Below are 27660 nucleotides of genomic sequence, written 5' to 3'. Positions count from 1 at the left end.
AAATAAGAACTCTACTCACATAAATGTGCATTGTTTCTATAAAAGGGGGATAGAAATAAGATTTAGAATAAAATTTAGAAATCATAACTTTTGTGGCCATTAACTGGTTATGTGACACTCCAAGTATTTAAAAGTTAGCTTTAGAAGTTTTAAAGCTAGCTCTAAAAGTTAGTAGCAAGGGGTATTTTACACATGAACTTCTAACAAGGAACAAGGATAGCAACATTTTATCTAAAGCAGGGAAATTTGTTTTATAGTGACAAAGTTTCTAGAATACCGACTGTGAAGATGACAGTTCAGTTTCTTCTGTAGGCTATAGAAGGTCAAACACCATCACCTCAGTTCCATGAGTTGCAGTCTCAGCAGCAGGATGTTCATCATTTTGGAGCAAAGGTACTTCTTGCTTTGTTAAGAGGCTGTAAAAGTTTTATCCAAACACTCTTTTACATAAAATTCATGAGAGTGTTTGGCCTAGGGGCTGAATCTGAGCTTCCTCTTCTCAGGTAAATCCCTGATCACAAAGGTGCATCACACCCTTTTATGTTAATGGAGTCCCTCTCTCCTAACCAGCCCTCCCCAGGCAACCTGTAAGGGCTTCCTAAAAAGGCTGGGAGTGACAAAAGGTGGAGGAGAGCTCTTCAAACATCATTGATTAGAAGGTGACCAAGAAAGTCTCCCATTTCCACAGCTGTTTCATCATAGAAGGAAAAAATAAGGCTACTGTACTTTGAAAAAAAAAAAAAAAACAAAACAAAAAAACCCCAACAAGCAACCAAAAAACCCCACCTTTTTTTCTTCAGATGATTTTAGGATCTGACAGGGAAATAACAGAAGGCCTTTCTGCTGCCTGTAATCAGATACAGTAAGACCAAGAAAAGAGAACTATTTGAGATTTTTCTTTGTGCTTTACATTCTGATTGCCAACTAGATGGACCTTCTTTATGTTACTTTGCAGCAGCTAACTCTCCTAAATGCCTTTCTGAGGAATTTGGGATCCTTCCTAAGGTTCTAGAATTCACTCTCAGTTCAGCTTTATAACATGCAATAAGTGTTAGGTATCAAGTGCTTTATTAAAATTGACCCTAGGTGATTAGTGTAAAATGTCAAAATGAATCAGTAGATGGACAATTGAAAGATGTCAAATTTTCTAAATCTGTTGCTCCTAACAGCAACAGTGGATGATACTGATGAAGGAGACTCATCATTCTCTGTAATAGCTGTAACCAGACCTTGTCAGCCAGTTGTTCTTGCAAAAGGAAATTCATATGGTAATATGCAGTATAACTCCTCTGTGGATAGAAACTACATATACAAGGATTCATGTTAACATCTAGAACAGAAGGAAGGCCTTTTTAGACATTATAAATATCAGCACTCATCACTGTATGTAAGTAGATAATTAGGGTAATTATTCCAAATTAGCAGCTGCAAGCCCTGCAGATGGGAATTTCAGGGGCTGGTAACTATTGTAAGGTAGAATTTCTGCAAGTTGCAAAGCCCTTTCCATATTTTGGAAGATGTATATTTAATCACCCTCATACATGATGTTAAATGTTTTTGTTAATATCTCAAAATAAAAATCTTTCCTGCACTTACATAATGCTTTTGCTTTTCTTTAAAGCTGTGTTGGGGTTTGAGGTAGCCTGGATTTGGAAAGATGCTTCCAAAAACTTAACCTATTAGCTCAAGTAAATGAAGAACTAAGCTGACCTGGGACTCAAAAATTTTGCTTCTATTCTCAGTCCATGAGGAAAAACAATGTCAAGGGCCCTTTCTTTTTTTTTTTTCTTTTTTTTTTTTTATCTTGAAGATGGCAAAAAGACTCTAACTGTTCTCCAAAGCTCTGGATGAAACCTCCTAAGAAAACACATGGTCAAGCTTCCTCACCATGTTCCAGAAGCATTTTCACTGCATTCATTGTATTGTGCTCCTTTGAATGGTTTAAGAGAAAAACAAACAAACAAAAAACAAAACCATAAAACAACAAACCCCAGATATTTTAATTGTGAATAATGTTTTAACAACCATAAATGCTTCTGTGATAGCCAATGAGTTGGTCTGATTACAGAGGGATTCTTGTTGCCTTGTGTACCATGAGCACATCACACCATAAATGGAGGAGGACTTCTTTGGTTTTTAGCTTTGGTCTTTAGCTTTGGTCTTTATATGAATTCATAAAACTTATGAATACAGACAGCAAAAGAAATGCAATTAACAGAAACAGTAATGCACGTAACTATAAGGTTTGTCCTTATCCCAGTGAAGAAGTTTAATTTTTTAGATACTTTAATGCACAAAATCAATAATTCCTATCTTTTAAAACAAATTTGCAACTTCAATCAACAAATAAGCCTGTGTTGTACTCATTTAAATCCAGTCCTTATCTAGTTATTTGAACATGGAATTTCAGACAAAATAAAGTTGAGAAAATAATAATTTTCTGCATTTAAGTAAAAGGTTATTGATCAATGTCTTTTTAAACTTTCTATTTAATTATCTTTGAAGTAAAATGAAGGAAAGAAGTTTGAAGCCTAAATAATCATTCTATGAAAAAGTTATGAAGGGATTTTTTTAGAAAATAATATTAAGACATGATAACTCAGGTTTAGGACTGAAAATTTAACAGTACACTTTGTAGTGGGCCTATGTAGATGCCAGCAACTGCTTTTTTGGCATTTGGATTTTGACTTTAGCTATGCTAACATATATTTAATAAAGACTATTTAAAAATAAGAGTATGTTTGTATGATATTAAGTAATAAAATAGCTCTCTAATTCAGGTTTTTATAGCTGTTAGAGTTGTCAGTTGAAGATTAAAAAATTAAATGTTAAATTCAATGTACTTAGTATATTTAGTATTTTAGGTGACTGGCTATGACTGCTATGACTACATGTAAATGATCCTTTAGATCTCATAGAATCATGAAAAGCATTCCTGAAACATTAATGTTATACATATTAGTTCTGAGAAAATAAATGAGAATGATGTATCACACTTACAGACTTTAAGTTTGGGAAGATTTCAATACTTCCTTTCACAATCCAAAGCTCAATAATGTGAAAAGTTGGTTTCTTTGCGTGATGTAACCCATATTTCCCTTAGATTCAGGCTCTGTCCTATTACTTTGTATAAGAACATGACTTTTTTTTTCTCTGATAGTTATGTCTAATATGTTTCTGATATGTGCAATCTATTTCATCTCTTTTTATCTGACTTCATCTTCAGGCTTTTTTTTTCTTTTTTCTTTCTTAAGCTTGGGCTTTTAAATTTAATATCTCTCTTTTTTCTTGTTCACCCCCTTTTAAAACTTCATTTCTCCCTTAATCCCTTTTTAGGACTCAAAGCCCCAGTTCTGTTCACCTGGTGTGCAGGGCTCATTCATTTGTCTTGAAAGGGCCACAGATGGCAAGCAGATCATGTTCATTCTTTAAACCCAGTCTCCAAGACTGCTGAAACCAATGGGAGCATTTGCTTCAGCTCCACACTGAACTCTGTCTATAGAAGCTTTCAAATATGTTTGACTTGAAAATCTTTATTTGACATCCTGCTTTGCAGAAACTACGAAGTACATGTCTAATTGAGATTTCAGACTAATAGTATATCAGTAAATAAAGACATTAAACTGCTTAATGTAAATGGAATAATAATAATGTTGGTAAAGGATTTGATGCTGCCAAGGGCCTCTGCCTTGGTCCACTGATGAACTCTGTCACATCCTCCATTCTAACTGTGAGTCCTTATAATGCATTACAGAGAGTTGCCTATATCCTTAAAACAAATTAAATGTATAAGTGTGTTTCTGGATTAGAGCCAGAGGACTCAGCACCTTGGAAAATTAAATATTAAAAAAAAAAAAGCAATACTGGCAGAGACAGGCTGTGTTTAATCATAAGCATTGAAACAAGGCTGATTTCACTTTGGATTGAAGAATCCACTCCTGCTCAATTCTTTGGTAATTTGTGGTGAGGAGAGATTTTCATCCACCAGCTGTGGATTATCTGACTACCAATTTTACTTTTTTGAAATCAATTTGAACTCCATAAAGGCAACTGCAATCCTGCAACCACATATAGTATTTAACTGGTTGAATTTCTGATATATTACAGTCTCTATCAACTATTTTGCAGTTTCTAAATAGAAAAAATACAAATGACCACTTTTTCTTTTTTTTTTTCCCACAGAAGTTTGCCCTAAATCCTAATCCCATCCATTTATGCCGAGATCATGGCTTAGTTTATCTGAAATACACCATTTACCTCCCTGAAAGCCCCTTACAAGGACTGCTGGTAATAAACCCCAAAGTGCTCGGCTTTCAGAGTTATAGCTCTGAGATTCCTGGTTAACCTATTGTTACCAGATTAAAATCTATGTGCAAACTTTAAGCTGCTTCCTGCAGTTTAGAGCATGTCTACATTGCAGCTCAGCTCACAATCCATGAGTTCATTGTTCCTCGGGTTCTAACATTTATAAACTGAAAATTTCCAACTCTGAAGTTGAAGTTAAATGGCAAAATCATTTAGGGTTAGAAATCTCTTTATAAGCCATCTGTTTCCGAAGAATAAAAAAAATCATCACTTGTCTTTGTAAAATGAATAATGGAAGGAAGTATTTAAACATATGGAAAGAATAAACCACATTCTCTGTGTGTGTGCTTTACGGTCTCCCTTAGGTACCTCAGGATGAATGGGGAGGATACCCAGCTGGTGGGAAAGATGAAGAGATCCCATGCAGAAGAATGAGAAGTGGGAGCTATATTAAGGCCATGGGAGATGAAGAAAGTGGAGATTCTGACACTAGCCCCAAGACGTCGCCAAAATTATCCGTTCGACCCGAGTCATTATTAAAATCCATTGCGCAAAGACCACTGGGAGATCATCAAAAGTAAGCTTTACTACACCTTCCTGGGAGTTGTCATGACTTGGATAACTTTTCTTTGTGTCTTATGGGCAATGGTCAGCTTCCATAGGAAAAAAAATTTGTAGTTTAAAACGTATATTTTTTGCTTCATTTTAACTTAGTTAGAGTTTCTTGTGATTTCTGGATGAACACCTGACATCTTCCACCCTTGAAATAAACCTTCTACTTCTGAATGAGCTTGTTATGTTTACTGAAGGAAATGTATACTTATTTTATGCCAAAAGTTCAAAGTTATGGGGTTTTTTCTTCTCTAGAAGGATTGGTTTATATTAAAAATTTTGTTATTTCATTGCTTTATCTGAAATAGAAAATATACTCTATTCTATACTAGTTATAATATTAAATATATAATTGTAGCACATATTGGGCATTTTACACCTTTTTTATCAGTGTAATGCTTTATGTATCAGCTATACTGTATCACACTCATTTAAACACATTGTGGATGACTTTGTTTGACTGGGTTAATTTTCATTCATACTACCATTCATACTGCCTACAATATGGCCTATTAAATAACTAAAGTAAATCCTAAAACTACAGGAAAGTATGTAGCTTTATAAGTTTTCCAATAGATCTTTATTTTCTTCTCCTTTTTATCTTTTCAATATATAATTTTATAAGTAAACTGTAAATATTCTTGTCAGGAAAGTTTCAAAGTGGTAGCCTGATTTAAAATCTGTAGATTCTGTGAATTTGACTGGATGTTTCTCATGGCTTAGCAAATTTATCCTTTTGCCTGGGATATAAACTAAAGAAATTAAGAGTGAAATCTTGGACCAAGTGCTTATTGCACTGTAGGTAATACCATATGGTTTACCATAGTGACTCACCTTTTCATAAAACAAAATAAAACAAAAACCATAGGCAAAAATCCTTTTGGCTTAATTAAATTGAATTATTTGCCTTGCAACCTGCAAGAAAGCCACCAACTTTCACTATTATTGAAGAGTTTCCCACTTCATTGTTTCATATGGTACTGGCCCAGGCACTGCCTGGCTGAGTTCTGGGCACTCTTCTAGGCCAGGGATCATTCCCAGACCCAGTTTGGTTGCAGTCATTCCAGTTTTGGAAGGGATGTCCTATCTTATTCATGCCACAAACTGAAATTTTTTTTTAAGACGCTGCTCTAACTTACTAAGCACTTAGACGAAAAAAATTTATTCTGTGCTGTTCTTTATTTCCAGCTATGATTGGGCCTCCCACAAGGGAATCTGAGTAGCAGCACAAATTTTCCAGTGAGTGACCGGTCTTGGTGCCTGCTCTAGACCACTACAGCTTATAACCAGATCCAGACAGCAATTAAACATAACTAAATATGCATATTAGAATAAGGAATATATTTCAAGAAAGAAAGTATTCCTGATTTGTTAAATCATGAAGGCAGGTGGTTGTTAGTAGGCCAATACCAAGTGTTGTGTCTTCTGTCATTTTCCCATGTATTGCAAATACAGCACTCAGAATTTAATTGATTGAAGCATGGGTGCACTGCTGATGCATGTACTGGGCTTGACAGCTGTGCTTGTTCATGGCCCTGGAGGATTTCATGGCATAGTTACCACTAACCAGTCAGAAAAGGAGAAAGCTTTCTGTAATTCTGTAAAATACTATCGGGGTTCTGTTGAAAATTTGTCACAGCACTGGACTAAGAATAACTGAGCAGCCAGGCTGCCCCTGCAGACAGATATCTTTTAAGTCCTCAGTTTTTCCTTAAACTGAAGGGCAACACCTTGAGTCTGCCAGCCTAACATTCACAGGTTTTTCCAGTGGACTTCAACGGAAATGTGACAAGTATTCTGGCTCTTGTAAGTCTTTCTTGCAAAAATCTACAGATTTCAGCAACCCTAAAGGCAGGCAGAAAATTTCTTGTTGCGCAGAAATACCAAGTGCTGATCCTAAACTTGGGTTTTCACCACAAGCCATCTCCTCCCAGTATATCTGTCTCCCTGTCCCTGTGGTTGCCTTTTCTGTCTGGCAGATATCTGTGAAGGATATAGCAGTGGAAAATGGTTATGGAGCCTTCCTTCCTGCCCCAGCACGGCTCAGTAATCCCCCCTGCGTGCTGAGCACTATTTGTAGCACTGATCATGCTGCTCAACCAGAAGCCAGGCCTTTGAACAGCATTCCTGCATGTATAACAGGGCTGAACAGCATCTCTGGCATGTGTTATGAGATATTACATAATTCAAGATGTCAGCTGCATTAGCTGGTTTTTTAGCTTGTTTACCCAGATGGAGGGAGCTAGTGCACAGAAGTGAAAAGGGGCTTTAATTCTCTTACTCCTCTGCTGGGGTGACAGGGTAGCTCAGAACTGAGGTCTGCCAGACCACAGTAATGAAAGCTGAATATTGATAGTTTTGGCAGTATAAAAACATTTATTGGCTGCAAAACAAAAGTAGATGGGTTTCATAAGGAAAAGCCTACTTTTCCTTCACTGTCCTGAATATGATAAAAAAAATTGGAACAGCCTTCACTTAACCTTCAACAGACGTTTGACATGTGTGCTTTTCTCCTCTGAGTATTATTAGGCATCTTTGCAAGGATATTTTTCCTATTTAAATTCTGTTTATGCTTCAACAAAAGTAAGCCATAATTTACTGGTTTGTGTTGCTCCAAGATCCAGCAAATTGAACATTAAAAGTTTCTAAACAATAAAAATGCATTTTTGCATCTGAATAAATAAATACAAATAGATGAATGTAAATGAAATGAAAGAAGCATTAAAATTCTGAAATAATATCTTTTAGATTGCTTTTGGAAAGGAGTCTATTTTACTCCAAGTTGGGAGATAAAAAGAAAAAGGTAGTGCATAGTCTGCCTCTGCTGGTTTATAAGGCTGACAGAAACAGGTCATACATCCAACCACAGCCATCTGATCTCCACCTCTGGCAGACAGAAAGCACAACCAGCAGCATCCCCAGCCCACCTCCAGCCCAGGACACCTGTCTCACCTCTGCATAGTGCCAAGACATGGTTCAGGGACTAGCTCTGTTGGATGCAGCCACTCTCTCAGTAGGAGAGTGGATAGGAAATAAGGAAATAGGGAAATAGTAGGGATAGGAAAGCTTGGGCCAGGGTCAAGTAATGGACCTGCCTTATTTCTGAGCATAGCTATAGCATTAGGGGCTCAATTTTTTCTGAAATTTTCAAAAATAAAATGCAGCTAAATAGCTAGATTACTGAAGATAAATGAATTTAAATTCTTTCTTTATGTTTCAAAAAACTAAATTGTATGTTGCACTACTTAGTCCAATAGCATCAAGTTGAAGCCAGTGTAATTTATTAGTATTATTAGGAAATTGCATTTGAGCAAATTATAATGCAATCAGACTTGCTGTCGTGGAGACAGGACACATACCTGAATCTTCCTTTCAACTTCTTGTTTTCTTGGAATGATGCCAGAAGTCCTATTTAATGTGGAAATTATGTTGACTCCCAGTAGCCCTGGGGGAAAAAAAAAGTTGTTTTTTTTTTTTTTAATTATTATTCACTGTGATTATACAAAATTGTTCAGATGTCAGTTTTGGTATGCTAGAAGTGAAATGCAAGCCCTTCTATTCAGTCCATTGTTTTCTGCTGTGCTGTGATGCTACTGAAGATGAGGTTAAACTGTGTTGGAAGGCAGTGGTTTGTAGAGGGTATGTCATATACTGCTAGGCATTTTCATTTACATTAGAAATCATTAATCAACTGAACAGTTTATGGAATGGATAGCTGAAACAAAGGGAGTATCTGCCCCTATCCTAAATAAGTTTTGTGCAATCCTGGAAGAGAGAGTGACCCACATGATTTGTAAGGGTATCCTTCCAATCTGTTAAATGCAATTTTTCTGTATTTATGACAAAACCATGCAAAGCTGAGATGGAAGCACAAGAGACTCTGGGATCAAGAAAGAAAAGCTGAAAATAAAACAAGAATTTTATACTCTGGAGTAGGAGAGTAATTCTGAAAAACTGAATATAATACAGTTTTTCGATGTTTTTCGTTTTCAGGGAAAAATACTTAATAAACTGATTATGTAAATGAACAGAATAACACTGTAGAAATAGCAAATTCCATTTTCAGTATCTCCTTTTTGAAGTGTTATGAAAGACTCTGAAAACCATCTCACCATTTAGTCCAAAGTGATAACAATAGCATTTAGCCCAAAGTAAATACACTCTATTTGAAGATCATACTGGTATCACTCACACAAATGAAGAGTCATGCTGTGCTGAAGTTTTCCATTATGCTCTGAAGTGACTCACAGGAAACTATGAAAATTAAATAGGTTAAGCTACAGCAAAATAAATTCAGTGACAGCAATGTGTACTTTTGTTTTGTAAACCTCTAATGGCAGATTTTCCTGTTGGTGGTAGTGCAGACACCTTTAGCTGATGGGTGGGCAGACAGAAAGACGTGTGAGCACAAAGGTAGTACAAAAATGTAGTGTTTCAATGAGGAAGGGAATCTGCCATAGTACAAATTGTTTGGCAAACTAAAATAGAACAATAGCAGTGATACTTCAAGCGGTCTTGAAAACCCAAGATAAAATTTTTCTCTCAATACTCAGACAGATTTTGGCCACTGTATGGAATGAGTATCTTAAATTATGAATCACACTCACAGAGAGAGAGCATCTGTGACTCCCTCAGATGTTTAACATCTTTGTTTTGTGGGTTGTTTACACCCATAGCACACCTGAGGAGCGTGATGCATGTCCATATTTCAGCCACTCTTACTCACAGCCTTGTGAGTCAGCACTCAACACAAAACACTTCATTCACTATTGTAAGTTAATGTGTCTAAAACCTGAAATGGCTGACGTGTTTTCTGGGCTTATAGTAAACCAAAGCAAAAGAATGACCTTTCCCTGCTCTCCCTCTTTTCAGAGTGAGAGAGTGCATCTATCCCCAGCCACACTAACAATGCTTATCTGGACTGTTATCCAAGGCATGTCCAGGTTCTGTTCTGCAGATTTTATTATGGCAATAAAATGTTGCCAAAGCATACAGCAAGGGGATTAAACCTCAACCAGATCTGACAGCACTTAGCTGCCAGATGCCTTGGCTCAGCAGGAATCATGGAATAGCACAGACTCCTCTAAGACACATGGGAAATTTCTATTTAAAAAAAAAAAATCTTTCCATTTGCAACCATTTGTGGTAACCATAACATGCTTAGAACATTAGAAAGTGAAAGCCAAAAAGCCAAAAGAGAAGTTTGGAAGCAATGCAGAAGACCAGCCCTGTGGGTTTTAATCCATTTCTGCCCATGACAGTGCAGACTCCACTATTCTTTAATGCCAAACAAATTTGTGGGTCTTTTTTCTGAGACACACCCCTTGGCAAGTGTACACAGAAAATTCTGTGGGTAAGAGTGGGTGTGCTGCAAAATGTCAGACTGAGAGTTAAAGCACACCCTCCTTGCTAGGGAAATTAGTGTCCTCTTCCAACATTATCCATTGCTGTGCACCAGTGACTCAAGCCTTTTTTGATTTTTAAGGTAAACTTCAATTTGCCATTAGAGCTTCTACATTTTAAATTAGGGATGGTTTTGAAGCCACTCCTGAGAAATATTTGTAATAGAAGAGTTAAGGAAAATCACTAGAAAAGGAACCCTCATCTTTTATATGCTTTTTATTTATCTTTGGGTTTTTTTTCCCCTCAATTTTCTGACTCTAAAAAGCCTCATTACACACTTCATTAGTAGCTTTCTGAGGCCCTATAGTGTAGTAGCATCTACTCAGAGTCTCTGAGGGGTGAAATTGGAGATTTACTGAGCAGAGTTTGAGGGCTAATTACAAAGCCTTATCAACTAAAAATGTAATCAGAGGGCCACTGGCATGGTGATAGCCTGCTGCAGTCAGTAAGATCTGGGTTAGATTAAGCTGCAGGGTTAAGAGGGAATGCTGATGAAGGGCAGACAGTCATCTGGCTACCTAGGAAACATCTTTTGTGGGGTCAAAAGACATCCTCATCTTTTCTTCCTTTGCAGAATAATAGCAAATGCTCTTAAGTAGTGTTAGGCATCTTGTTCTCTGAGAAGTAGCATAGTGTGAAATACAGGGAGTCACTGAGCCCAGACGTCCTACCTCATTTTAGTAAATACCAGCTTTATGTTTTAGGGCTGAAATGTATTACCCTGGATTAGGGATGGAAGGGGGATCCTAAGGCTTGACACAATGTCCAGAGTCTTTTCAGGAATAAAGCAGGATTTTCTCAGAAAAATGCAATTACATGATGGATTGTGGTGAAAATGCAGTAAGATTCAGGTCAATATAACAAGCACAAATAGTGACATCCAAGGGAAAATAGGCTTCAAGTTTTTGGTGGCTATTTGTTTCTGCTTCCAACAAAAATGTTAGTTTTACTTATCTTTTGAAAAGGATCAAAAGCTGATTTTCCCATTTGTTTTGTTTTCAATAAAAACTAAATAGGACTATAAAGGATGTGTACAGAAAGACTTCTTCAGGCAAGGATTTGAAAATTAAGATTCTTTTGGTTAAAAAACCAGAAATTTTTTGTGTGAGTGTATATACATACATACATATATATATATATATATATATACACACATATATATATATACACACACATATATATATAGATATATATATATATATATATATATATATATATATAATTACACACACACACACACATACACACACTTCTTTTCCCAATTCAACTCAATTGCTTCTCCAGAAATTAGTCACATTACTATCTTCAACTTCAGCATGAAGGTCACTTATTTTCTTTAGATCTACTGGTTTTAATGGATTTACATGTATGCTTAAATTCAGCTCATGTTCAGATGCTTTAATGAGTCCTGGCAGCCTGTAGTCTGCACTTATTCTACCAGATTAGACTTTTTGCATGTGTACATATATATGCATTAAAAGCATAAAGAAAAAAAAAAATAAGATCGCTTCCTGAGGAAATTAATGAATATTTCAATTCCACAAATGGATTTAGGAACATATATCCAATATTTCAGTTCTGCTTGCATCCATAGACCCATTTACTGAGCTGCTACATGATGCTTTAAATGCCCTTTTGCCATAGCATTTGCCTGAATTTTGTTGATGCTGACCAGCTTGTTGCTTGCTTGCCAGGGCAAGCTCAAAATATTATATGGCAACAAGACTTTTAGGATTAGCTATAGATTAGCTATATGTGTAAATCTGTCATCTTTTTGAAAGTTTAGAGTTCAGATTTCTGGTAGCCTACTTTTTTTATTACAGCAACATTTTGAGTGATTTGGAATACAGGCTTGGTTGAGCCTACGTCCTCTCTATCTTTGCAAGGAATGATCAAACCACCAGACTGTTTAATGATTCTGATGATTTCCTCTCATTCTCTTCTGGTTCATGTTGTACCAAATCCCTAAACATTTACTGACAGTAAGAGTTCTCTCCTACCAGTGATTGGTAGCATTTCATAAGGGCAGATACAGCAGTCTCCACCAATTTCCTAACATACTCCTGTAATAATGTTCAATATCTTTCAGGCACACTTTTTAAAAAGGTATGGGTCAATGATGAACTATCTAGGCACCTAAACTATTTCATTTGGCCCAAATTCTCATATCTACCAGTGATCAAAGAGAAGCTTCAGACTGGCAAATATTAGAAAAGGAATTCTTTGCTACAGATGAATTTATGAGATTTATGTGCACTTTTGGTTTTCCAAAGAGCCAGACTAAATGTGCTGTTTGAAAGGGAGAATCAGACTTAATGTCTACTCTCTGGGTTCTCCAAAGGGCTGCATGCAGGCACATCTGGGTGCCTTTGCAGAGCTCTATTGACTCCAGCAGGGCTCCATGGAGGTGCAGTGTGACTCGCAGCTGCTACACAATGGCACTGCTGGCTAAGCCATAATCATTAGATTCTGGTCGATGAGTTATTTCATGTATCTAGAAAGACATAGTTAAGATAGGTCCAGATAGAGAAATGAATATCCATTGAAATGCAAATCTCTCAATAAAATAGGTTTTGATAACTGCCGCTACTTTGATAATTCTAATGCACCTCCCTTTTAGGCACCCAAGATGAATTCTTTTACAAATTTTATCTTTTTGTCCCAGAAAGATGCTTCTGAATTGCATATACTGATTTGAACAGAAGTGATTGTACTTTCTTTAATGTTCCCATTCATTCTCACATTTTGCACAAATGCAGGCATGATCATGAAAATAAAAAGGTATGATTTTGGAATATGGCAATTCCAAAAATTAATTTGATGGAACATGGACTTTCTTTATATAGTATGCTCCCTGAATAAACCTGATAAACCCATTCAGAGTCAGAAGGTGACCTTCTTGCTACAACTTTTAGAGGCCTCAGAAGACATTAATTCACTTTCGGTGCCTCCTTGACCCAGGGTGCACTGGTGACTGAACATTTGACAAGAGAAGAGGTACTCTGGGGAGTGATCACTATTTCGAATGTGAGTAGATCAAGGAATGACCTTGGCAAGTGTATTGCTGGCATCACATTTGTACTGCTTTAACCAATGATATAAGGTTTATGATAAAATATGTGATGTCAATCATATATTATAAAATGCAGACAGTAAAATACAAAAGAAAACCAGTGTGACTGAGAGATCCCTTTCTCAGGAGTTATATAGTCCATTTTTCCCCTGGGGCTGTCTTGGCTCTCAAGTATTTCTGCTCAGGATCTACAATTTTTTGGAAGAAGTTAGGGGGCTTCTAGCTTCTACCCTGTACTTAGCTGTAGTGTGTTAAACCACGACATGGGCACTGGCCATGCCACACTTCAATTCCTGTATCCAGTTTTGGGCCACTCTTTTCAAGAAGGACATTGAGGTGCTGGAACATGTCCAGACAAGGGCAGCAAGGCTGATGAAGGGTCTGTGAGGAGCAGCTGAGGGAGCTGGGGTTGTTTAGCTGTAGAGGAGTCTCTGAGGAGACCTTATCCCTCTCTACAGTTTCCTGAAAGGAGATTGTAACCAAGCAGGGGTCAGCCTCTTCTTGCAGGCAGCAAGTGACGGGACACGAGGACACAGTCTTAAGCTGCACCAGGGGAGGTTTACATTGGCATTAGGAAGAAATCCTTCACAGAAAGGATCATTGGGCATTGGAATGGACTGCCATGGGAGGTGGTGGGGCCATGGTCCCTGGAGGTGCTTAAGGAAAGACTGGAGATGGCACACAGCTCCATGATCTAGTTGACAAGGTGCTGTTAGGTCACAGGGTGAACTTGATGATCTCAGAGGCTTTCAACCTACATGATTCTGTGATTTTGCAATTTTTTGGTGTTGTTTTGACCCTGGACTATCTATAAGATATTAAACCATGCCATTTTCTAATTCTGGCATTTCAAGCTGTTCTAAAAGTAAAACAGTATCGTTACCATACATTCCTTTTCACCAAACAACAAAACGATTCGTCTTCTGCAAAACGTGCAGCGTTTAAGTCCTGGTGCAGTACTGTGTGTTGTAAATCCAGCTCACAGCAATACTCATCATGCAGTGGTGCCAAGAGACTTCAGGAGACATTCCACAAACCATCCTGGGTGTTCATCAGCATTTGACCTCGGTGACAACAAAGATGGGCCAAGTGCTGCACAAAGTGAGCGATTTTGGCTGAGTGGTGCGAGGTGCTGTGGCGCACACCGCAGTGGGAATGCCTCCCATCCCCCAGCGCCATACGTGAAGTCACCGTGCTGCTTCAGACACTACCCATGGCCCCAAAAACTTTCCAAAAGTATATAAAGTATATAAAACAATGGAATTCAGAGAAAAAAACCTAAATAATGTTAGCCGTCTCTTATTTATAAAGTATCTTACTGCTTTAGCAAACACATTATTAATACAAAAGGAAATAGAAGGCTAAATATTAGAATACTGAAGATGAGGAAATGAGTCTGTTATCATTAGTTAATGCTCTTCATTTATCATTAGTTAATGTGTTATTGCAGCCATTGGATTAGCTTGCATTATTATTTCTTTCATTAAAACATGTTCCAAATAGGTCTCTGCTTTTCCAATCTTATGTTAGAAAGGCCTAAATTGGGAAAAGATAAAGAGATGTAGACATCCTTTTCCATCTCCTGAAATCTCTTCACAGACCTTATGTAGTGTTTTTTGATTGCAATACAAGAAAACTTAAATTTCTTTCTACATTTTTTGATATATGTCCTGTTAAGGATGACTAGAAGACAAGGAAAAGCATAAATTTAAACTGGGGGGTTGGAGTCAAAAGAATTTTAAAAAGTCATCCTTTTTTGTTTCTTTGGGTTTGGGTTTTTTTTACCACATCTTCTTGTTACTTGTTGTAAGGCTAAAGTAAGAGATGTCTTCCTGCAATTATATTCCCCCACTCTGCTCATAAACTCTACTCTTGATGAAGTGTGGGCAAGAACACAAAGTTAGTTTGCACAAGAAGTCGAGGAGGTTTTGGGTTAGTGGAAGTCTCCTAAGTGAGGGGGTGGAATTAGGTGGCATCAGCAGGTTGAGCAGGACTTTGGTGACAAATAGAGGTGTTAGGGGTACTTTTGTGATCTGCAGAGGACAGAAGGAAAAGTGGCCCAATGATGACTTCTGGGGGGGTGTTTTAGGACATCTTGAACAGGAAACTTTAAGGCAGGACTTAAAGAGGAAACAGTAAAGATTAGGATAAGGGTAGGTCAAGAATCAAAAAGAGCAGTCCTTGGGGTTCTGGCAAATGTGAGAAAGGGACAGCTTTCAAGGAGGAGCATCAGGACACGTAAGGTTTGGATACAGAAGCCTGAGTTTTTGCAGTTTAGAAATGCAAGAAAATGGAGACTGTAATGCAAGACTCTTAGAAACTTCTTAGGACTGCTTTTGGACTACTGTTTTTTCCCTTATTCTTGATTTTTTTTTTTTTTGGTTGAAATTTGCAGCCTAACCTCACTGCCATTCACTCTGTACCAGGGTGACAGGCTATCCCAGCTATGCCATCAGGTATGCTATCAGCTATCCTGTCCCAGATAAACATGTCATGCTATAGCTCACTTTATCTGGTTATAATACAGTATTTTTCCTCCCTGAGCACACTCAGGCAATCTGCTGAGTGCTGAATGTGCTATTGCAAATTTAGCTACCTTCACTGGGAGTCCTTCATTTTTAGAGTAGGGGTTCTCAACAGCTGTAAGGTCATTACATGGAAGTGCTTTTTTCCCCAAAATTTCTTTAGGCTTTGAGTTTTCTTTCAGATAAGATATTTCTCATTAAATTTAAGACCTCTGCCTGGCTGCCATGAACTTCTTCTGAAGCCAGTGGAGAATGGAAAGTAACCCTTGGGGGCAGAAAAGCTTTTAAAGGACATCTCTTCCTAAAATCTACTCTATTCAGAAAAACAAGTGGGAAGAGAGCAGACATACTAATTTAATTTTTCCTGTTATTCTCACCTTATTCCTCCTTCTCCATAGTGCTGATTTTTAGACCCACCTCTTTGATGTTACTATGTATATTTTTTTAGTGGTCCTGGAGATGTCTGTTAAAACATCTCATTTGCACATGCTTGTCTTGCCTTTCTGCAGTGATCAGCTGAGATATAAGATCATCTATACTGCTATAGAACATAAAAGAAAAATATTTTCTTTTTTCAAAGCAAAAGAACTTTGATGTTCTGGAAATGAAGGTCAAGAATTTTGTTCCTAAGCTTATAGATAGAGTGGATGTCATTAAAAAGTCAGCATTTACTAAGGCCAGATGTGGACTGTGTTTTCTAGCATTGTGGACAACCATGAGATTTCCTTGAGCAGCAGATCATGACATTTGAGAGCAACTTCCCCATGTAACTCTGGTATTTCACTTCCTGGATCACATTTATAGCAAGGTCATAATTTTCCCCATGCAGCAACACAATTATCCTAGAGGATAACTTTGAGATTATATCTCAGAAATAAAAACTAATAATTTCTATTTATCAGGAAAATTTCAAAGTGTTACTCAAATGAGGGTAAGATTGCTTTTATGGGCTTTTATAGCTTTTATATGTAACATTTCTTTTACTTTGCTTCAGTTCTATGAATCAATTAATCTCTGATAAATGAAAAACCATTTAACTATGAGGTAATATCCAAACTCATTCATCAAAACTCAGCTGCTTAGAAGTACTATGGAATACTGGGCTTCTTTCCATAAGAAATTATTGCTGTAAAAATTGTTGATTGTATTTAGTGATAGAAATACCAAAGAAGGAACCAGAATGTGATTAATTAAATACTGGGGTTTTAAGCATTATTTAGCAAAGGGGATAGTAATTAGAATCGGGTTTCAATTAATTAATTTTGAGTATTTCATGCAGTAACTTCTAAATTAATTCTATTCCTTCTATCTTTTTTTAATGCTGCCCATGTTTTAATGAAATCTCAATTACCTCTTTAACAAACTGTTTATGAACTCAGAATCTAGATTTTGCCACCTGATGATGGCAAGCTGAACACCCCGGAGGGACTTATTTGTTTTGAAAAATGCTAACATAACAACATCAAAGGGATTATTGGCAATACCAGACAGATTAAAAGTCTCTCTGCCCTGATGAGAGCCCACCTGGAGGAGTATGTCCAGGTCAGCACAAGAAAGATGTGGACCCCTTAGATCAGGTCCACAGGAGGCCAAAAGAGGATCAGAGGGCTGGAACACCTCTCCTGTGAAGACAGGCTGACAGATCTGGGGGTGTTCAGCCTGGAGAATAGAAGGCTCCTTTGCAACCTTCCAGTAGCTAAATGGGGTTTTTAAAGAAGAGGGAGAGTGACTTTGTACCTGGGCAGGTAGGGATAGGACAAGGGGTGATTAGTTTTGATTTAGGTTAAAATTTAATTTAGGTTAAATCTTAGGAAGAAATTCTCGACTGTGAGGGTGGTGAGGCCCTGGCACAGGTTGCTCAGAGAAGCTGTGGATGCCCCATCCCTGGATGTGTTCAGGGCCAGGTTGGATGGGGCTCTGAGCAATGTAGTCTAGTAGGAGATGTCCTTGCCCTTGACAGGGGTTTGGAACTACACGGTTTTTAAGGTCCTTATCAACACAAGCCATTCTGTGATTCCAACAGTAGTTAAAGCATACACAAAAGTTGGAATGACACAGAGCAGCTGTCAGTCATCAGCCCATCTAAAGAGGAAAGGCAGTTTAGTTGAATCCAGCAGCTAAATGTGGATAGTGAGGCTTTACACCACTTCACCTGATCTATTTGTCTTCATTCCTATGGGAACAAAAAAATGCTCTTGTTTTTATCCTCTAGAACCAAATTAGACCCACTATCAGCCTGTTATCCTAATCACAGAATCACTTTGACTGTAATGACTTAATTAACCTCTGAGCACACACCTGCAGTAATCTCATACATTTTCATTTGGTTTTAGCAGTTATAGCATAGTTTCTGCATAGTTTATCTCTGGCATGAGGTTACGGAAGAAACTGAATAGACAGGAAGAAATGAATTGTTTTTTTTCTCCAGGGAAATTTCTTGGGATTTTGAAAGGGTGTCTCCCTTGAACAAAGCTGAAAACAAAATGTGTCCTTTATTTTTGCTTCACCAGCTCTGTTACTCTTCTTTGGATATACTCCAGCAAATTTATTAGGAAAAATTTCTTCATTGAAATGATTATCAGGCATTGGAACAGGCTGCCCAGGGAAATGGCTGAGTCAGCATCCCTGGGGGTATTTAAAGGACATGTAGATGTGGTACTTAGGGACAAGGTTTTACTGTGGACTTGGCAGCATTCAGTTAACAGCTGGATTCAATAATCTCAGGGACCTTTTCCTAAGTAAATGATTCTGTGGATCTAAGGGAGATGCACTGGGGAAGCAGGGCTATGTCTGAGTTGACCCTGAGATGGAAGAACACATGGAAGTGCCTGAGAACAGACCTCCCAAGTATAAGGGTCTCTAAATCCCATCTGCTCTTGCAGTTGGTGGTGTGAGGGAATACTGGGTCATCACACACCAGACATCAAAGGACATGGCCACACAGATAGATGGATCTCAGTACGCTGCTCTTCCAGGCAAAGCCAGGATAAAATGTTTGAGATTCTTCCCAGAGTGCTCCTCAGGGATTCCATCCAAACTCAGGTTGTGTCTGCTCTGTGAGGAAGGCTGAGGTCTTCCTCAAGCACCAGCCTATGGTCAGTGTTTGATAAATATGGTCTGAGAAACAAAACCCTGGTTTGTGCTTCATCTTGCAGCAGGAGTTGAACCTGTGACTTTCCCACTCACTGAGTGGTCTTGTTCTTCCAGAGAGGGAATTTTACCCTTCACAGGGAAATTTCCAACAGCCCAGGCACGTGGCACAGACGCTGCTGGACTGACCAACCCTGCTAGCTCAGCATGAAGTAACTGTATGGACAATACTAGGCATTCAACTGGCACAAATCTACATTCCCAGAAACTGTTTTTGTTCAATCTGCCTTTAAGGAATAAATATAAAAGCTGCCTATTTACCACATGAAAACAAATATCAGCTGGGACATTAATTCATTTCATCACTGATGTGCAGGGGAAAGTTCCAAAATCTGATTTACAGAGGTTCTGAGAACTCTGGAGTACCAGAGTTTAATTTTTGGTATTCAAGGCAAAGTACTGCAGTTTCCTCAGGTTTATTTATTTTTATGGAATATTATCAATCCATTTAAAACAAAACATGGAGACTGGCATACTCTTAGTGTGAGAGCATACTGAAAAGGGCTCAGTCTGGTTTTACGGTCCCAGTCCTGCAAAATGGGAAATGTGTTGTAATAAAACAATTTCTAGAACTTCAAGCAGCTGCTCTGAGCACCTTATTAATTTATTTTTTAGCTGAACATGGGATATTTTCATCTTTTGTAAAAATATAACAATTCCCTGATGATAAAAGGGCTCTTGATGCCTAAAACCCTGATGAAAACCAGATTACAAGTAACAGATTTTATCTATGAAGGAAGATTTTTAATTACTTTGGTTTGTACTTTAGTTCTGTTTTTAGTTCCTGTTGACCCAGACCTTGTCTTTTAGTGAAGTTCAACATTAAAAGCCAGGAGGATTGATGATGTTGAAATAGAGTAAAGACTTAAAATTTCATACCATCTAGGCAGCAGAGCCACAGACAGATTCTCTGCTTGTGCTAAGACCTTTGGCTACAACAGATCTATGATGCTTTATCCAGAGCAAGATTTGGACCCAGGGGAGTGGGTTTGTGTGTCTTATACAAATTACTGCCTTTAGTGTCCTAATTGATACCATCTGTAGTTTTACACCCTTTCCTTTTTTTCTTCCTTTCTCCTTTGTAGTCAGAGCTACCTTCAAACTGCAAGTGACGTGCCTGGGGGTCACAACCTGGATCCCTCTGCAAACTACAATTCCCCAAAGTTTCGCTCAAGGAATCAGAGCTATATGAGAGCAGTGAGCACGCTCAGTCAGGCCAGCTGTGTTAGTCAGGTGGGAAATTCTTCTTATAACTTTCTTTATAGGTTAACCACAGACGTGAGAGTTGTAACTAGTGGATGGTTTTAGCTTTTTTGCATTTTTTAAATCAATATCAAGCTGAAGATGTGAATTGTGGAAATAATTCAGTTCTGAGGAATGTAACTCAAAATTTCAAGAAAAATGCTGAATGCTAGAGGCAAAGAAACACTATCAAACATTATATTTTCCATTTGTTTTTCATTAAAAATATAAATACTGGTGTTTTTATTTTAAGTCCATATTAAATATTTAATTGTTAAAAAGATTCAGACTGAGCATGAGGAGTACACTCCTATAATACTCATTATTTGAAAATACCTGCTCTGATTTCAGTAAATGTGGGATGCCAGATTAAAATATAGATTGAAAAAATTATACTCCAAAGGAGCAGTGTTTCATTCTTAATCAAATCCCTCACTCTTCTTGGGGGAAAGAATAAGTCCCATCAACTATTCCATGTATGGGGACTCCTGAAAAGGTACAGCTTTCCTCCCTACTGGCTTTATGTCTGTTAGTTAGTACTAACTCATGGTAAAGTGAGGTCTGAATCACACCTCAAGTGCAATAAGCCATAAGAATTATGTACATGTTCTGTGTAGCAGAGGACTTGACATAAAATTCCCAATGTTTCTTATGTTTATTGGTCCTGATTTTCTTCCCTGTGCTGTTCATGACAGAGGGGCCCTGCTCCCTTCTCAGACATGGTAGTTAATACTTCTTTGACCATTTACTGAGCCACCTGAGGGTATACATACACAGTGGTTATGTTAAAAGAGAAATCTTTTTAAAGCAATTTCATATTCATTCATATTCAATTTGTATTGCATGGCTATTCAGGCCTGGATTCAACTCATCTAAATTGAGGCTTTTAACTGAGGCAACAACTAAAGCTTCCTCTGTAGTTAATGGAGCAAAAGAGTTTCTTCCAGGACAGTGAACATCCTGAGTGGGCTGAGAGCCCTCTGGAAATGCCTGTCAGTCTCCACTGACTGTAGAGAGCTGGGAGGGACTGGTCACCTGACTAATGCCCTTCAGTCAAATTCCCTAATTCATGGGAGGTAATTCTAAATTTAATCTTAGGCAGCACACATTAGAATTAGAAACAGTCATTTTCCAAACCTTTCACTATTTTTTTCACAGCTCCCTTGTGCAAACCGTTCCCATGATTCTGATGCCTTGTTTTTTATTACACTGCTTATTGGTTATTGTGTCGTTTTATTATACTCTGCTTTTGAGAGAATTTCATGTGTATTAAATCCTGCCTTCAAAGCAAATGCTGTCAGTTGCCACCTAACAATGTTCTCACATAGAGCTAGTCTAACATCTTCTGCCTCTTTGACCATGTCTGTGCACAGAGATATTCACTGAGCTGTCCATGATAATTAATTGGTTTCAGTAGTGGTTAAAATTCTTCATTTCAGTGTGCATTACCTGGAAGGTGGCCACAATAGATTTCATTTGCAGGTAGATTGCTCAATTGGCCAGATTAACTAAACCTGCTGGATGTAATTCCTTGCTTTTTCAGTGTTCACTAACCTATGCAACTTTGTGTTAGCCACACACTTCCTACCTCACAGTCCAGATGTTTCCAGACCATTAATAAATGCATTTAATAAATATTACCCCAAGAAAATGTATTTAAAATATCAAGTTCTGAACCTTAGCTGTTTCCTGTTCTTTCTCCATGACATCATCCTCCTCTTGTTTCATCTACATAATATCAGTTTGTATAATTTGTGAGGTTTTTTTATGCCTTTTTGTTGAGAAATCCTTCCTTTTTCACACCTGACAAAGGGTAGACTCAAGAAGAATGTTGAATTCCATGGTATATATTTTTAATTTCAAATTGAAAACTTTTAATTTTCTATTGTCAGTAACCTTAGTTTGAAATAAGTGGCTAAGACTTGCCAATTTTATGGACTAAATTGCCATATATTTCCTGATCAATAATATTGCAAAATAATTTGCAATAATATTGCAAAATAGCTCAGAGTAAATTTTTTTTGATCTCTTTGAGATTGCATTAGTCTACTTAACTTTATTAAAAGCAAATTTTATGAAGAGTAATTTAGTTCTTTTCAGAAGATTTTCAGTAGTAAAAATGTCTTACACAAAATTATCAGTTATTCATAATCATCAGAACTTCTCTATAAAATTTCCATTTACTTAACCAAAACCCTAAAACATTTGAAACATTTGATGGGACTCTCTTTCCATAATGAATGAAGCACTAGCAGCACTTAGCAGCTGCATAGGAAAATTAATATCAACTGGATGCACCATTTAGTGATGCCATAAATTTAACTTGTAAAATTATTCATACTGATTCTGATTTCTAGCACCCACTCTTTAGAAAAAAAATTATTTTCAGAAATTCATGCAATTATCTGTTCAGTGTAAACTTCCTATGTGATTTTGGATAAAAATAATATTTAGTTATTCAGGTACATTTGCAGGTAGTTAGGGCTGCCTTCAGGGATCCTTTGAAAAACACTGTAGGTAGAATTAAGGTGCTAATCTTCAAAACAGCAACATAAGGTTTCCTGCTGAGTGGTTATCCAAGCCTGGCCACTCTGCCTGAGCCCTGCTCATCATGAAAATTGCCTCTAAAAAAGGCACAGTGTTGGATCATGCCCCACCTGCAAGGCAGGGCTAGCAGGTAGATGCTGGGTCCTGCCTAAGCCCTGCAGGGAGCTGGAAGCTGTTGCTGAAAGGGGACAACAGGGTAGAGGGTCCAGGAGGCACAGCTGGGCTGCTCTGCCAGGCAGGGCTCCACAGCACTCCTGCTGGTACAAGAGTCAGATTTTATATAATGTTGCTGAAGAAAAGCTCTTCCATGGAAGTGAATGGCTAACCCAGTTAACCAGGAAGTGAATTTGGCTTGGGTCCCTTCTCAACTATGCCAAAAGATATTAAATGGAACCCTAATGTATGGCATGTGTGATGCATTTAATGGAGATGTGTAAACAGCTGATCTAAGTAGAACAATGTGAATGTGATCAGAAGGGATTACTACATTTTAACTATTTGCTAAAACAGTTCTTCATCAATGTACAGGTGTCCATTTGAGATGTTGAGGCCGTGATGATCACAAAAAAGCAAGTCAAAAATCAAATGCATTGTTGTTGTTTATTCAGATGAGTGAAGCAGAGGTTAATGGGCAATTTGAATCGGTGTGTGAATCAGTGTTTAGTGAAGTTGAAGCTCAGGCAATGGATGCCCTTGACCTCCCTGGATGTTTCCGAACAAGAAGCCACAGTTACTTGCGTGCCATTCAGGCAGGCTATTCCCAAGATGATGAATGTATTCCTGCGCTGACATCCTCCAACATCACCTCAACCATCAGGTCAACCACAGGTAAGCCAGTCTCCACTGACCCTTTCACTGCTCTGCATGTAAAAACATACCAGCTTGTTTTCTAAAGGGAGGTTTGGCACTAGAAACATTTTTGCTGCGTAGAGATAATGTTTGATACCAGTATTATGTATTTTATACTGTACTATTGTGGCTACATCTTGGAATAAGCTCTTTCTGGGAAGAATGCTGAGTACATAATGTAATGGACCTGCATTTTTGACCTCCATTTCCCATACATACAGTTATCTAGGTGCAAATATAAAAATGCAAGTGCAAATGGTATAATATTGTTAGACATTTATGTGGTTTATCTATCAAGTAATTGATCTTCTAAATGAGATTAGTTGTGCTCATTTTCATTTTGGTTGTTAGAGTACCAAAAAAAAAGAGAATTAAGATTAAAAATATTTGATCTAAATACACGAAGGCAGTTAATGTAAAAGGTAATTAATTACTTTTAGGGAGGGTGTAACCAATTGTACCAGTGCACTGAATTTTAAACATTTTGGCAAGCTTTACACATCTGCTGTTACTCATTATCCATTAAGCATTCGTTGTTGTAACACTCACTGTTAAGATTTTTAACATTCTTCTGACAACTTTCTTTTTTTTTTATTAGTTGCTTAGCAAAGACAATAGCTTTATCCATTTTAGAATTTTAGCATATATTGGTAGAGAAAAGATTGCACAGGAAGCCATTCAATAATTAAAATGAAATCTATAGGAAGTAAGTATTCTTTGTAAACTGATCCAAATTCACTTCTACGTTTCCAAATACGTTAATGCCAGTTCCTAATTATGATGTTGTCCTTGCCACATATTATTAAGCTGTAGTGCAGGCTACCCATCTACAAAAGGTAAAAATGAGTTCAAAATGCATCATATAAAAATACTTTTTAAATTATTTTCTTAATACGTCTGTTGTATAAGAGAACAGTGGGAGCTTAGAAAGGAAGCCATGGTTGAATAATATACATTTGCATTCCAGAAGTAGCATAAAATGTTATTTTATCTCAAGCATAGTATTTTAATTGTTATGTAAAACTTTGTGTAAAGCTAGAAATTGTTGCTTACAGTGCCCCCTCTAGGGATGTTCCTGTTCTTTGATTAATAGAGGTATTATCATGATATAAAATGAGATCTTATTTCTACCCCAGAGGCTAATTTTCATCTTTATCATATATTATTGTGGGATCATTATGAAGACACCTTCCATGGCAAGAGACACAAACAGATGCTTATTTTGGAATCTGCTGCAAGTACTGAATTGGAATATTTTCAGAATTACATTGGTTACCAAGTGGACTGATTTTTACCTAAACTGTCTTGAGTTCACATGCTACATAAGCCCAAAATTCTCTCTGAAAAGAACTTATTTTATTTTCCTCAGAGTGAAAAAGCTGAATAATAAAATATATTTGGGAAAACACAAGATTAGTTAGTAAGTATGTTTGCATCACAGTGTCTTCATGCTTATGAGAAAGGGTATGCATTGATTAGTAGTCTGCTGGTTTAACACTGTGGTTTTGAAAATTTTAACCTTCATTTCAGTCCTAACTTCTCCCTTATCTCAGAAATTATTTATCAGATAGATTTTCTTGCCCACAACATAATTCTTCTTATTTTTTGTGGTGAGGTGATATTGACAATCTGGGAAAAAAAGGATGACTTGGGGTGTTTTCCTGTTCCAAAATTATTTCCAGTCTTATGGACTGTATACCGTTCTGAGTGTGATTCTGTAATTAAAATGTCTCTGTGCCACTGAGCAAATTTGTCCTCAGTTTCTATATAAGATAAATATGCAAGTCAGAAATAATTATCTGGTACAAAAGAAGAGTAAGGTTTATGTGATTCACTTTTAAGGGAAATTTCAGTTGCCAAATAAGTTCTTGTTTTTAAAATCCTAGGTGTAACGCTTCCATTTTTCTCTCTTCAGTCCTTGTCACCTTGGAGGGAGATACAGCATTTCTTATCCTTACTATAATTTTTACAAAAATCTTACCCCTTCATCCCTTTCTGAAAACTGTAAAAGAGGCAGTTGCCTGAAATGTGGAAATGGTGTTGGCAGATATTTGACATTCAAATAAATGTAAGAAAGATCAGACTTTCTCATCATCTTTTATTTCCAATTCAGTCTTTTATTTCTTAGGAAAATTACATTACCTTCTTTTTTGCTTCTGATGTAACAAATTCTTCTTGGCAAAGAAACTAAAGGAATTTTTTAGAAAATTGCCAGTCATTTCAATTTAATTATTCCATTCAATTTTAGTTATATAGGTCATGACTGCCCCTTATCATTGTTGCAAAGCAATTGATTCATAACACACAGGCTTAGCTAAAAATCAATTCTTGTAACTAAAAATGTAAAACTCAAATAGAATTTTCCATGAATTCAATTACAAAAGTATAGAATATATATTTACAGCATGCATTTTCCTAAAATATTCCTAGATGCATTTACAACTTTCAGGAGGTTGCAACTGTAATGAATATTATGTGGGATGACATTAATGGACTATGCTAATAGAATTTTCTAACAGATGGAAAAAGATCTACCAGCATCAGGCTCTTCACAAAGGAACGTGCGTACTAAAGAACACACAACTTCTGCATGAATCCATGTAGTTTAAATATTTGTGGAACCAGTCTTCTCCACCTCTGAGGGAGATTGTCCCAAGGCCTAGGGCACTCCCTGTGTCCCCAGGTGTAACTGAATGGGACAAGTGACAGCACAAAGGAGGCAGCCAGCATCGCTGGCCCATGGTAAGCTAGACCTGGCCTCTGTGTGACCCCTGCTGAGACTCTTCTTCCATTGAGGCTAGGGCATTTCCAGCCATCACGTTTCCTCTTGTGAGGAGATAATGAACCCAGTAAAAGATACTTGATGTTAAAAGCCCTGAATGGCAGCAGATGCTTTCTGTCTCTGAACCGTATCCAGTCGCAGCTGTCAGATGCGCAGCTGAGAAAATGCAGCTCCAGCTGCTGCTGCCTCCCACCTCGCTCCTCCATCACAGACAACATGTAATTTCCTGAATGGGAAGTCACTGAGTGCAGCAGTCACCCTAAGTGTTACTGACTTACAGCTCTGCTACTCCTGCAAGCAATGTTTCACTTTTCAGGAAGAGTTCATAAAAACTGGGTCACTTTCCAGGTAGTTCCAGCCTGGTTCCCTGTTGTCTAAGCACATCATCCCACTGTCAGCCCAGCAGACAGCCAGGGAGTGTGGCACAGTGCTGGGGAGGCACAGGCTGCTGTGCCACCACCAGCTGGGCTGAGTGAGCCCTGGCTGTAGAGTCCTGCTGGGAAATAGAGGGCAGTAGGTCAGGAGCAGTAACACCTTAATCCACCTGTAACACCTGCCTTCCCTTACTGAAAAGTAGTTCAGATACTGTGGTACAGCACTAGACTGTACTATGAAAACACAACCAACAAGGACATCTGGAAGATCTTAATCACTTCCTCATTACCCCTTTGAGAAGGTCAACTTATTTTTGCTACAAGTTCTGTGTGTAGAGACAGTCCTTTATATTAATCACTCCTTATGCTATAGATTTCTTCAGGATGTTTCCTCACAGTTTTTTTTAGTTTGGTTTTACTGTGAATGCAAACACTGAATTGCAATGGAAATGGAGGCAGAAGTTAGGATGGTCTCTTGTGAAGAGAATATGCTAAAATCCCTTCTCTGGGAGAGAGAGAGAGACAGAGAGAGTAACTTGATATTTGCACTTCTGGGCAACTTGAACACCAGCTTATCATCTCTTCAGATGTAGAAGCATACATATTTTCTCCTGATGACATTATATACATTGCATAAAATGTATAAAGTGCATAAAACACTTTCATCTTTATTGGGAGAAACATTTCCTCTGGATTCCTCTGGACCACTGCTCAGGATGTTCACTCCTCAGGTGGAATAGCTTCTCAGTGTCTATTGCTTTTATATTCAAATTGAAGCAGCTGGCCAGAAATAGTAAA

The 27660-nt window shown here is 37.6% G+C and overlaps 1 protein-coding gene across 1 annotated transcript in view; it reads left to right on the top strand.

The window, feature by feature from the left end:
- DLGAP2 (DLG associated protein 2) overlaps nucleotides 1-27660 on the top strand; it is an 81954-nt gene that overhangs the window by 12120 nt on the left and 42174 nt on the right. The window contains exons 2-4 of the mRNA XM_050972296.1: nucleotides 4671-4882; nucleotides 20154-20301; nucleotides 23466-23685. Coding sequence (XP_050828253.1) covers nucleotides 4671-4882; nucleotides 20154-20301; nucleotides 23466-23685 — 580 coding nt within the window. The remainder of the gene's footprint in view (nucleotides 1-4670; nucleotides 4883-20153; nucleotides 20302-23465; nucleotides 23686-27660) is intronic.

This window comes from Serinus canaria, chromosome 3, assembly GCF_022539315.1.
Source record: "Serinus canaria isolate serCan28SL12 chromosome 3, serCan2020, whole genome shotgun sequence".
NCBI classification, from domain to species: domain Eukaryota; kingdom Metazoa; phylum Chordata; class Aves; order Passeriformes; family Fringillidae; genus Serinus; species Serinus canaria.
This window is presented reverse-complemented; position numbering and strand designations above follow the sequence as displayed.